General features: G+C 35.7%; 1 protein-coding gene and 1 non-coding gene across 2 annotated transcripts; both read right to left on the minus strand.

The window, feature by feature from the left end:
* Window positions 1-439: 439 nt before the first annotated feature.
* Window positions 440-3760, minus strand: LOC141639565 (uncharacterized). Its single transcript, XM_074448655.1, has 4 exons — window positions 3718-3760; window positions 3237-3604; window positions 1788-2903; window positions 440-865 (listed from the first exon to the last, which is right to left on the minus strand). Exons 1-4 carry the CDS (start codon window positions 3758-3760, stop codon window positions 440-442), a joined length of 1953 nt encoding a protein of 650 aa, XP_074304756.1.
* An 8814-nt stretch (window positions 3761-12574) lies between these two features.
* Window positions 12575-12681, minus strand: LOC141639566 (small nucleolar RNA R71). The gene has a single exon (XR_012542576.1). It is a non-coding gene; the product is annotated as a small nucleolar RNA R71 (small nucleolar RNA).
* Between the last annotated feature and the right edge of the window lie 1135 nt (window positions 12682-13816).

Here is a 13816-nt window from a genome sequence, read left to right on the forward strand (position 1 = left end):
CGGATAGTAAGTAGTTTATTCTGCTGTTATTGCAGTATTTATTCCGGATAGTAAGTAGTTAATTCTGCTGTTATTCCACTGTTAGCCCAGCATTATTCCACTGTTAGTTCAGCATTATTTTGTTAAAACTATTCATTTTTATTCAAGTGTAAATTTAGTTAAGTGTAAATGCAGTCGTTTTAGACTGCTTTTAGTCCACTGTTATTCTATCATTACTCTGCTGTTATTGCAATATTATTCCGCATAATGAGCAGTTATTCTTTTGTTATTGCACACCGTTATTCCAATGTTATTCAGTAAATAGTACTTAAACATAGTAGTTACACAATAAACATCAACGTTCTATGATATTAAAAACATTATTTTTGAAGCAACAAATATTTTAAACATATATTTTAAAGCAGGAACCCTGGACCATCATGGATAGATTTTTACATCTTTATTCTGTTCTCTGACGCCTGCGCGCAGGTCCTTGGACAGTGCTCTCAACTTCCACTGACTCATCCTTAAAAGGGTTTTTGTATCCGTCCATAAGTTCCATGGCTTTCAAAACCGGTGTCCAGTTGTCAGAGATTGAAGGATAGACTTCAGCGTAAGATTTCTGCAAAGCATTCACACCAGCGATGAATTGATTGTCCATGTCGGCTTCTGTGTAGTTCTTATTTTTCTTTTCCTTCAACTGTCTAAACATACGTTCATTGTAAAGTTCAGCAACCTTCAATTGTGCTCTAACGTTTTCGAGCTCTGTTATTAAGGCCTCTCCACGGTTTTCTGCTGCCTCTACATTTGTTCTTGTATCGATCAACTCTATCAAAAGCGACTCTATTTTCTGTTTCGCTTCATGGATTCCTCCCTTGTTGGAGACCTTCGGTTATCGTCAGTTACGTCACTCATTCTGCAGCAATGGAAGTATGAAACTTTTTGCATTGTAAAAAGATGTTCAAAATATTTCAACCAAAAGCAAAGCAAAGCAGAAGAAAGAAAATTACCTTTCTGCAGTATCCAATATAGTGTAACCAAAGAAAAATAAAAAATAGAAAGATAAGAAATTACCTTTTGCAAAGGAGATAAAGAGGTTTCTTGGAATGAACTTTTTCAGTCTGTGTTTTTTTTTTCCCAATAGAAGTATTTATAGGTGGTTGTGGGATACAAACAGTTTTTTTCTAATTAGATTAGATTAGGTAACAGTTGTGAAAACTGAAAAGTGTAACTGCCTTTAATAAATAATACTAATCTGTTATTCAACTATTATTGTAGTGTTAAATGCAATTTAATTTATGGTTGGTTTGTGGAAGACAGTCAGATAAGATTAAAAAAAATATTTTAAGTAACTAGTAATAATTCTCATATAATGTAGTTGTCAATTTATTATCTAGTAACATTTTAGGATAAAATGTAATTCAAACAATGACAAATAGTAAAAGTCTTTGACGTTTAGGCGAGGTCTTCATTATAGCCCTTGTCTTTTGCGTCTCTTGTGTCTTTCTCAGTTCATGCATCTGATTCATATTCCTGCAATTTTTACTTCGTATTTGTCATTGAGGCAACGTAACAATTAGAGCAAAATAACAGCACATTAATAGCAGAATAACATAACAGCAGTAGAATAACAGAGTAACACAGGAATAATAGCAGAATAACAGCAGAATAACAGGATAACATTAGAATAATAATAGAATAATAGTTCAGATTCATACCTCTTCAGTTTCTGATTCTTCTTCATCATCGTCATCGGAAGGGGGACTTTCAGCAAAAGGTAGATTACAAGTTCTACTGTTGTGGTTTACCCACTTCTTGCAGTTACCGCATCTTCGCTTCCTCCTTTCTGTCTTTCTCTTGGCCTTTTCTTTCGACGACCTCAATCTTTTTCCACTTCCCTTATTCTTGGCCTTGTTTGGCGGTCGAAAGTCCATATCATTTGAAGCTGTGATGCCAAGAAGATCCTCGATTTCCTGGCTTTTAGTTTTCGGTTCAATTGGTCCTGTGATGTTCTCCCTGAAATATTTCAGGGTTTTCTGCAGTAGCTTCATTTGTTTAACCGTAGCATAAGTGTCCATCACCCCGATAGTTGTATAAATCTCAGACCAAACCTTTGACATCCCAGCTTTCTTGATGTCAGCTTCGTCAATGTCTTCCATGACCTTTCCATTTTTATCTTGGACAATTGGTCTGTAGGATTTCTTTGTCCATCGAGCAAGGACGTAAGGCTCAGGTATCTTGTATACCTGCCTACCATTCCACACCCACAGTATATGTCGACAGACAATGCCACACCTCTCAAACAGCTTACATGCACATTTGCTCTCTCTAATTTGGAGGTTAAATTCCACTCGGAAGTTTCTGTGCTTTAGTCCGTCACGAACATCATGGTACTCGACTATCCCTACTGTTGTCAAACCCCCGAACCCCATGCTGCATATCGCATGTTTGACTTCCTGATGAAAGTCTATAAAGATAGGATGTGTGTACACAAGTGACGCATGCATCTCTACCTTCATCGATCCTACTTTCTCGAGCATACTATGCTCGTTGGCAGTGTCCATCCGTCTTTGTGAATGCCTTTGTTGTTCTATTGCAGACTTGTACCTCATCCAGAACTCAACAAGGGTTCCAAAGTGGCTTTCAAACCGTTTAAAATAGCTGTTTGAACTTTCAGATCTCTGGGTTGTCCTCAGCAAACAACCTAGAGGAAGATCACGAAAGTAAGCCGGTATCCACTTTTGTCTGATTGAGAATACGTACTTCAACCAGCGGTTGTTTTGCATACCATGTGCTTCAATAACGGTTTGCCAGTTTTGTTCAAATTCTTCTGGTTCTAAGTCGACATCCCAAACAACAGCATTTATGTCTGTCATAAAATCCGTGTCATTGCAGATTGCCCTTCCCACCTTGTCAAGCACTTTCTGCATAATATGCCACATGCAGTACTTATGCACCAAATTCTTGAAAATGTTTGGGCATGCCTTTTTAATTCCAGGGCATTGGTCTATTATTATACACTGAGGTTGCTGCTGCCCCATTGCTTCCAGAAATTTCGTAAAAATCCATTCGAATGATTCTTGACTCTCGAATTCAAGTAATCCAGCGGCAAAAGTGATTGTTTTCTTGTTGTGGTCTACTCCCGTGAAAGGAGTAAACATCATGAAATATTTGTTTGTCCCATAAGTAGGGTCAAACGAGATTGTGTCTCCATATAACTTGTAGTTGTTTATCCCTTCCTTATCAGCCCAAATAACCTTCGTCAAGCATTTGTTTTCATCCTCGTCGTAAGAAAAATAGAACCCCTTTGTTTCAGCCAGCATTTTGAAATGCCCAATGAACATTTTAGCATCCTTATCCCCAACGTAACACTTGATATTTTGTTTGAAGTTTTTGAAGTCTAGCAACGAGGCATCGATATTCTGATAACCATTTGAGTATTCCTTTAGAATTCGGAAGCTCAATGTGGGACCTATGTTTAACTTGGTATGATCAATAATGGTCCTCTTAATGTAATCATGGACGTCCCTTGAGAGCTTCTGGAACTCTCTATTTTTGACAGAGTAAAGAGAGTGATTGTAGATGTCTATAAAGACGTCCACAATATATCCATCGGTTCTGTCGTCTGTTTTTTCACAGGTTCTCAACCTCAAGTGTGCCTTGCAGCCACACCTTGTCAGAAGCTCTTCTTTGGTTGTCTAATTCTTCGCTCTTTGTTCTCTGTTGTACTCGAATTACCAGCTTCCTGGTTTTTTGCTTCAAGTCGCAGTTTTCTTTTCATGTCCCTATACTCCTATTTGTTTCAGACTAGTGATTTTACGTTGACGCCCCCTTATATTTAGCATTTGTGTACCTTCTCACATCAAATCCGCAAGCCAATGCATATATGTTATAAACGTATTGCATCCTCCAAGGTAAGAAAGAACATGCCACGTTTAGGCGTAAAATCACTCTCAACAGTTCTTACCCACTGCTGAGTACTCCAGGGTGTAGTGCTGTAATGAAGAGTTGGAACAAACTCATCGTTTTCTTCGTCTAAACAAGTTGGGCTGGTGAATATATTGTTATTAGAAGAATCCCCAATAGTTACGATTGCATTTTCCCCAACAATAGAGACAGTAGAAACATTTGCGATAGTAAATTATTATAATGAGTACAGTCAGAGGACAACAAAATGACAATAACATCACAATAACAGTAGCATGGGGGAGAGATCAACATTGCAGTAATGTGACAATAACAGTATGATAACAAAGAAATTTGGGAAACATACGACAATCAATAACATTACAATAATACTAAATGTGTTTTTCTTATGCTACTCTCTTATCGGTAGTATATTTTCATGCTCTTTGCACAATAATATCACAACAATAGTACCATAATATCAGAATAACAGTACAATAATAGCATCATGTTTCTCTACTTTTACAATAATAGTACAATAATATCAGAATAACAGTACTCTGATTCTACTCTATTATAATACAGATAATACTGAATTTTTTATGCTTCTCTTTTATAAGCCATATATTTTCATGCTACTGCACAATAATATCACAATAATATTCCAATATTATCACAATAACAGTACAATAATATAATCATGTTACTGTACTGTTACAATAATTGTACATTAATATCAGAATAACAGTACTCTTTTTCTACTCTAATACAAGCCAGACAATACAATAATATCAGAATAACAGCTGAGAAACAGATAAAAATAAATAACAATATTATAAACAACTGCTGATAAACAGATAAGAATCAATAACAGTATTATAAACAACAGGTAAGAAACATATATGAATCGTTATTACCTGTTTCCATATTTACTGTGGAGTTGATTTCTTCGCTATAATTGTTATTAATATCGTTGTCCATCTTTTATACCTGAAAACAGTAAAATCAAATATTCAATTCAATTAAAATCAACAAATTTTACATTAATATGTTTTAATCAGAAAACATGCATGTGAATCAACGATTCAATACAATAAAAATCAAGGAATTCGTCATTAATTTCGAAAATACGTTACCTGTAATTCGTTTGCAGATTGATTTCGGTAATCGTATTAGGTTTTTAATCAGAAGATTTCACTGCCTGCGATTCTCTTTGTGTTTTTTAGTTTTTGATTTTGAAGAGAGATGTAGAGAAAGAAAGAAATATCGTATCAATGGAAGTTTCTGTTTCTTGTTTGAGCTGCTTTTGTATTTTTTGAATTTTCCTTTTTTTTTCCTAATTTGTCATTTAATCTCAGCCCTTGATTTCTTTTGATCTAGTGACTGAGATTTTCCAAACTCACAACTTACCGTAAGATCCCAACTCACGAGATCCCGCCTCTATATATATATATATATATATATTGAATCATGTGAGGCACCCTTCTTAGGGTGAGGCGGCTGAACCCTCTCTAAACCATTGGATCTAACTATTATAGTCTCATTAGATTATGACACTTGTCCCTATATGATCTCAAAACACATGGTCATTTACTTCGTCCTTCTTCTCTCTCTCTCTCTCTTCAACTCGTCTTCAGCTCAGCTTCAGCTCGTCACTCGGCATTAACGTAGAGCTTCCGATCGCCATTTCTAGTGAGCTTCTCATCCGCTATTATCCTCTTTAAATCAGGTATTTTCGATTGAATAAGTTTCATTTCAATTCATCCGTATTCTACAGTTTCTTCCCGATTCATATCCTCTTCGCCATTATCACTGTGCTTAAATTACTTATTATTATTTTTTTTTTCAGGTTTTAATCGTTTATTGAGCATAATCAAGCACCGTCGGAACGCCTAAAAAAAATTGAAAAGCAATTTTCCTGCTTCTTCGTACGGTTTTCCCCCTTTCTTACCTATTTACTACCCGGATTTCAATTTTTCCTTGTTAATCTGTTACGATTTAGTGAAAACCTTATATCATCACTTAAATTCAGTTAATTTTTGTAGCTTATTGTTATACTATCTTCAAACTTGGACTTAATGTTTGTCATCTGTTTGTTAAGATTTTGTTTACCTGCTTTTGTTAAACCTAGATCTTATTTTGTGAATCTAGGAGGTAAAGATGTGAAACCAGAATATGCTACTGCTAAACTTGACCTGCACCTTTTACCTTGTTTTGTTATTACTTGGTGAGGCTACTGCTATTATGAAGGGAGGTATTATAAAGCAAGCGATGATTCAATCTTATCCTTCTGATTTTGTGTCCAAATTAAATGAGTTTTCTTTTAGGTTAATGTACTTAACTTGTTCAATTTAAATCAGTTTTCTGCTATTTTTTTCTACCTTGTTTGTTATTTCATAGATAATTCTATCCTTGTACTGCATGATTCAATTTTGTCCTTCTGGTTTTGTCTTTCTACTTTTGTGAACTTTAGAGTTTACTTTGTGATGCTTGGCGGTCATTTGTCTGGCCAATTACATATACGTTCACCTGATTCATCTTCTCTGATTTTTTTCCCTACCTTGTTTGTCATTCCATCTTCTCTGATTCATATCGTCTTGCCATTATCACTCAGTTTTCATTCCGTTTTCTTCATACTAATGTTCAGTTGACTTATTTAATTCGTTAAATTCAAGCTCAACTAGTTTCATTACTTATTAATTTGTTTTTATGCGGGTTTTAATTGTTTATTGAGCATAATCAAGCACAGTAGGAAGGCATAAAATCAATTGCAGACAATTTCTCCGCTTTTTTGTCAGGTCTTTCCCCTTGCTTACCTATTACTACCTCGATTTCAATATTGGTTCTCAGACATCAACAATGTACTAGTTTCATTATTCTGTCTTTTAAAATGTGTTGCTTGAGTGTTCAATAGCTATAGCAGTTACACCTCATCTGCGTTGTTCCATTTCTTCTGTTTATACTTCGAATGCACTTGCATTATTCCGCCTAGCATTTTATAGTTGATGTATATACTTCAAATGCGCTTGCTAGCTTTTAGTTGTTCTTTGCTTTCGGTTTCCTGCGTATTTGGTTTTGTGTGGCACTGTTTGTCTTCTCTTCTTATATTGTCTTCTCTTCTTATATTGTCCTTGACCATTTCACTCTAAGTTTCACTAAATCACCCATTGACATCTAAAATTATAATTTTCTCTTAGATATTTTGAGTTTTATTGTCTCTAACTAATCGTCTTTTACAAACTTGATAAAATGTAGGTCCATTCCATCTAAGTGTCAATTATGTCTACATAAAACATCTATGGAAAATTGGTGCAAGGGTGGTGTGGTTCGAACTCGTCGTCAAAACCTATCAACCAAAACAATATTTATAACTCTACAAACTACTCTTAGCAAAAAGGCAAGTAAAGGTCGGATCCCAAGGGACGGGTATTGATGTAGAATTTTCAATTGTAAATGGTCGTGTCTTAGGGTGTCACAATTCAGGGTTTGAGGTACGATATCAACTAAAGACTAAATAAACACTAAAAACAAAGCAAGGTAAAAAGATGGAGATGTAAACAATTGATTAAAAGCACTAGGGTGTCATGGGTTCATAGGGGAATCATGGGAATTGATCATACAAACATATTCTCAAGTTATAAGCAAGCAATTAGTGTTGTGATGAGATTGATTTGGTGTATAAGCTTACAATCCCTAGGAAGGTTTGGGTCCCGGAGCCGAATCGGTCAAGATTGTACAACACCTACAAGTCGACTTAATTCTTCCTATTCAACATTATGCATGGTCTAATGAGGCTCGAGTTGGTTTATATGCTTACAAGCCTCATTGAAAAGATAGGTGATGAATCAAAAAATGCAAGGATTCATAGGCTCGCATTTCATCGAACATAACATGTGCATAAGTTGAAATCACAACAAGCAAACAAATAAATTATGAAAACATATTAGATTAAGCATGAATCATTCCCCATGTTGATTTCCCCTAATCACCCATTAACCCTAGCTAGAAGACTACTCACTTATTATCTATTTTATCTTGTTAACAAGGTTGTCAATCATATCAACAAGGCAAAACATGATGAATAAGTAAGAAAGATTAACAATAATTAAAATAAGGATTAAGAGAAGTATACCTATGGAGATTCTAAAATAATAATGCAAAGAATAATAGAAGTATTTGATGATTGATGGAAGGTTCTCAATCTCCCAATAATAACCCAATAATCTTCTAATTAGCCAAAATAAATGATGAACAATAGAGAAATTAATAAGAAATTAAGATGTGATTAATATTGATAATTTGTGTTACAACTCATTTGAGATGATTAAGATCTAATTAATAAAGTATTAAGAGGCATAAACCAAGCATTCTAATCTAGGTAGTACAAAGAAGTATTTATACTAAAGATTAAGTACAAAAATTAGGGTTACTAAGGGCTTAAATGACTATTAAGGCCCTTAAGAAAAGTTGAGGAAATGCCACTCTCTCAAGGAAATGAGCATTTCCGTTTTGCTAGTCCTGTAAAGATATGCTCGTCCCGCGCGTCTGGAGTCTTGGTACAGGTGGTTCTGTCTCGTGATCCGAGCGGATCATGGAGGAGACGCTCAGATTGTTTGGCTGCAAGACGGGCGTCTTGGCTGCGGGACGCTCGGATAGTGGTGAAGGAAGACGCTCGGATCTTCTGTGATCCGCTCGGATCCTGGGACATAGAGCATTTCTTCTTTTTGCCCCTCCACAATCTGCGGGGATCTTGTTGAGGATGCAAGGATCCTTTCGTCATTGCCCAATTCACTTTATTATCTACATAGGCCTCTAGTATCATCTTCTCCTCGATGCTTGGTCATTAGATGCGATCAATATAGCTCTATTTCGCCATGTAAATGCAAGGTTAGCTCTCCTTTCCTACCAGGGGGACAAAACCTCAAAGAATATGCAAAATGGGAAACTAAAGGTAGTAAATGACCCAATTATGCACTATAAAGCATAGGAACGAGGTAAATTCGGGGACTAAATGTGCTCCAATATGAGTCACATCAAAGGGGTGGGTTATGAATATTATAACAGAAGATAAAAATGAATATTATAACGAGAAGATAAAACACAATTTGTTGAAAATTATGTAATCGCAAATTAAATGAGTCACATCAAAAGGGTGGGTTATGAATATTATACACGCCTTGATTTTTACGAAGATAAAACACAATTTGTTGAAAATTATGTGACAAGTCATAAATGAAATTAAGGAATATTCGTAGGAGTCCAAGAATAGTTTATAAATAGGTTTTTTTCATTTGCCCCCCTAAGCAAAAAAGATACCCAATCTTAACAATCTTAATGAAGTCAAAGTCAATGAGAGACGCTATCAAGCACAATATGTTGTTTTCAATAATCAATATCTAATGAATGAAATCTTCACACGCCTTGATTTTTACGAAGATAAGGCAAACATGGCCATCGTTTATAGAAATTGGTCTCAACTCTTTCTTGTCCATAATGTAGTTCTTTATTCATTTTGACATTTGGCATTCTTTGTTTTCAATATTAGCATCAATTCTTTTCTAGAAATTTTTACGCGCATGCGCATAAATGATTCAATTGGTGTAAGGAATATTCGTAGGAGTCCAAGAATAGTTTATAAATGATGCAAATGTTTTATGATGATGGATAAGTCAGCCAAATTAATCCTCCATAATCACTAAGCAAAAAATCGAAATCGGATACCCAATCTTAACAATCTTAATGATATTGCAATGGGCCAAGTTAAAGAGTTGTTGCGTGCTTTGGCTATGCCATATGAGGCACGAAACAGAGCAAATGTCATTGCAACAGACTTGCTATTAACTCATAAAAATTTCTCTTTTCTTGATTTCCCTTTTGAGCTCGACATATAGGCTAAGTTTGCCACACTTTTAGCCAATGTCGGGAACCCCTCCAAGAATTGCCAATAAATCATTCCGACTTTGAGGTACTTAGGGCTTCATGGGTGCCATAGTCCAAAGGTTTTGAAGTTGAAACCCAAGAATGCATTTGTTCCATTTTTTCTTAGCCTTTTAGTAGTTATTATGTATAATTATGTACTTCTTTAGTGAACCTTTTGTATAATTAATTATTGTATAATTATGTAGCTCTTGTAGGAGCCTTTTGTATAATAATGTAGTTCTTTATTTACAATTTTAGATAACAACATTTATCATATAATATTCAACTTTGTTTTCAATATTAGCATCAATCTCTTTTCTATGAAATTTTTTACGCAAAGAAGCTAATATCGTCTGCAAAAATCAAATAATTTAGATGAATGATCTTAAAAGCCGAGACAAAACCTCCTATTACCTTATTCCTAATCGATGATCACCATTGCTTTATAATAATTAGTTTGAAATTAGTTATATTTAATAATTAATGTCAATTTATATATATTATTAGTATTATTATTATTTTAGTAATATTGTGCGCAGGTGAGAATAGGGGGATCAAGGATTTTACTAATAGTCTTATAAAACACAGGCAACATGCTATAGGCTCTATGTACTGTCCAGAGGCTGTAATCCATCACAAAGTGTCCACAACACTTTTCTTTGGAATAAGAGCAAGCAAAGTGGTGTTAGCTTGCTTAGATAGTCAAATGGTAAAGAAATGGAAATGTGTCCTAAAGGAAAGTCAAATAGAGAGATGACTTAATCATCAAACATGTCCCATGTATAGATTATCCATCTTCATTTCATCACTCTCGACCCAATAACACCAACATCATTCACCCATATTCCTTCCTCCATCATTTGAGAAATAGTAGCTAGTGGGGTCAAACCACCACAGATTTCGTCATCATCAACTTTTGAGCAAAGAGAGTTGAGTCAAGAGGATTAAGTTGAAGCTGAAGCTGACAATTTTCTAAAGCTTTTGAGCTTCGAAACCTCATGGAAATCTCGGTATAATCGATCATCTTGCCTAACATTCTTAAGTTTGGCAAACATCCGCGAACATCCTCCGTCAACAAGCATCTTTAACCACCTCACTATAGCTAGGATGTCCCCCACTTTGAACTATGTGGATCCAAAATAGTAACCAATAAAGGAGAATGGTCGAGAGATGCTCTCATTAATCCCATGCATCTCCAGGAAGGGTCCCACTATCTAATCGAGCATCTTGTTTATTCGTCCAAGTGTGCTCACAACCAAAAATGAACCAATCAAGTAAACATTGATTAAAAGCGCATCACCACAATGTTAAAATCTCGACATCAATCAACTTAGCGCCAATCCTCTTAACCCCTAATCTCAGCATCATTCTCCTTATTAGCTATTATTTGAAAGAGCTCCGGATGAACAAATTGAGAGTTTAAGACTAGTTAGTAGAGTGTTCTTAATAAGCATTTTGCCTAGACAAAATACCCATATTCATAGTTTTATTTGTTTACATACGCTTTTTCGGTGGTTGGATGTTTGCCTCTTATCTTGTGCTTTGAACATGTGTGGGATCGCTTGAGCGAGAGTTTGACTCTCCTTGTGTTTGATTTGACTTGCATCATGCTTAGGAGGGTTAGAGAGTCGGGCTGGGAGAAGGATTAGTTGGACCTTTGCTTTTCTCTCTCATCCAGTTTCTTGGTGGGTTGGGGTTATTTAGGGTGAGAGTTCAACTAGACTTGACCCATGAAAAAGGATGTGATTGTGGGAAGGTGAAACATCTCTCATAACATCGAGAGATAGAGACACACCAGCAAAGACTTCACCCTTCCGATGTGCCCTCTGACATTGAGGAGACTCGAATCCATTTCTCCTACTTGGGTGACCATTTCTTAAGTATCCCGACACCCTCAAAGTCTTTCTTCTTCATTGTGTTTACCTTGTTTGTTTACTTACTTGTTCATTTACTTCATGTTCTTAGCATAGACTTTTAGCATAGAAATCACTTCAATCTTATTGACCGACTAGACTAAAACGAAGACCGAGACCTATAAACCATTTCTAACACACCATTGGTTCTTCGGAGAGGGATCGACTGGTTTTTCCTTACCCTACTACATTCATTAGTTTGGTATTGAGTTTACAAATATTGTTTGCATACCGAAGGAGAAACATCCTCGAACCAAGTAGTGGATGTTGAATTTTCAAAATGAGGAACCGATTGCTTATTACGATGGTGCATAGTTAGATATAAGTCTTAGTCTAAGTCTCGGGACTAGTCACTTTATTGCTTTTTCATTAAAACAAAAAATTAAAAAAAATTGAATATTTGAAAAAACAAAAAAAATATGTTATTTGTTCATTACTTGCATCTTTCGTTGGTTGTTATTAGTTACTTGCATTTAGAATTTTGCATTCAATAATGTCTCAAATAATGACCATGGGTGGCTACAATAGACCCGATCCTATACTTTATTATCCTCATTAACATTGGAGTTTTTAAAGGCCATGGTGATCCGGAGTTTATGATGTCACTTGGTCGGGATGCCTTTCATGGACTTGAGAATGAGGATGTTCTTGGACATCTTAGGACTTTTGAGTATTTGTGTGGTCTTGTGAGAAGGGAGGGAGTGCCCAATGAAATCATAAAGCTTCTTCTTTTTCCATTTTGCCTCAAGGATGGAGCTAGAAAATGGTTGTACTCCCACCCTTCCAATACCTTCTCTTCTTGGAATGATTTAGTTAAATCCTTTTTCTACAAATACTTCCCACCTTCTAAAACCTTCAAATTTAGACATGACATTCTTACCTTTCAACAAGGTGATTTTGAGGGTTTTAGTGAGTCATGGGAGAGGTTTAAAGGGTTTTTGAGTGCTTGTCCCCATCAAAAAATAGAATCCCAAAAAAAATATGTTATTTGTTCTAACCACTTCGTTGGTTGTTATTAGACCTTGTTTTAAAATTTTGCTTCCATAATAATAATGAGATTTGATCATACTTTATTATCCTCATTAACATTGGAGAAGAAAATTTGATGACTTGAATGCTAAAGAACATCTTAGGACTTTTGATTTGATTTGAGCTTCTTCTTTTTCCATTTTGCCTCAAGGATGGAGCTAGAAAATGGTTGTACTCCCACCCTTCCAATACCTTCTCTTCTTGGAATGATTTAGTTAAATCCGACATGACATTCTTACCTTTCAACAAGGTGATTTTGAGGGTTTTAGTGAGAGTGGGAGAGGGATTTGATATAATAGAGAGTGGCCACGGAAGAAAATTTGATGACTTGAATGCTAAAGAAGCTTATGATTTGATTGAAGAAGAGAGCCAAGCTAAAGTCAACTCGGATATTCATTCATTGCCTGATGACTTGACTAAGAAGGTGGACTCTTTGCTTCTTGATAATGTGCATAAAAATCAATCTCAACATGCTTACCTTCTCCCAATGAATATGTGTGGCATGTATGACTTTTTATCCTCTTGTGACTCAAGTGGTGGAGTAGGACATACTTCTCAAGTTTGCCCTTCATATGTTTATTCCCCACCTCCCATGTATGTGAACATGATGGATGATGATGATATGGTTAATGTTCAATCATACCATGCTCCCCTTTACTCAAATGATTCTATGCATGTTTCTTCATCTAATTATGTATCAGGTGGTGGTTTTGGAGATAGTCTTGACACTTGCTCTTCTTATGCTCTCAAACCCCCTTGAATGATTGTTTAATGAGTGGTGTTGGTAACTTGCATGTCTTCGATCCCTCTTGTATACCACCTTACTCTCCACCTTCTAATTTTGCGTCCCACCTTTTCCCAAGTCAAGTTGCACATTCTACAAACCACCATATACCACACCATGTGAATTCCATACTATCCAGTAATGAGTGTGAAATAAAGGTTATGTTGTTTGCGTGTGATTATGGATTGATTGAACCATATTGCTTACTTGGAAAGGAAGTTGTGGAGCCATTATATTTAAATAAATTGGAGTGTGTATCATTTGAGGTTGATCATGCGGTCTTGGG

Source organism: Silene latifolia, unplaced genomic scaffold (genome assembly GCF_048544455.1).
Source record: "Silene latifolia isolate original U9 population unplaced genomic scaffold, ASM4854445v1 scaffold_446, whole genome shotgun sequence".
Taxonomy (NCBI): domain Eukaryota; kingdom Viridiplantae; phylum Streptophyta; class Magnoliopsida; order Caryophyllales; family Caryophyllaceae; genus Silene; species Silene latifolia.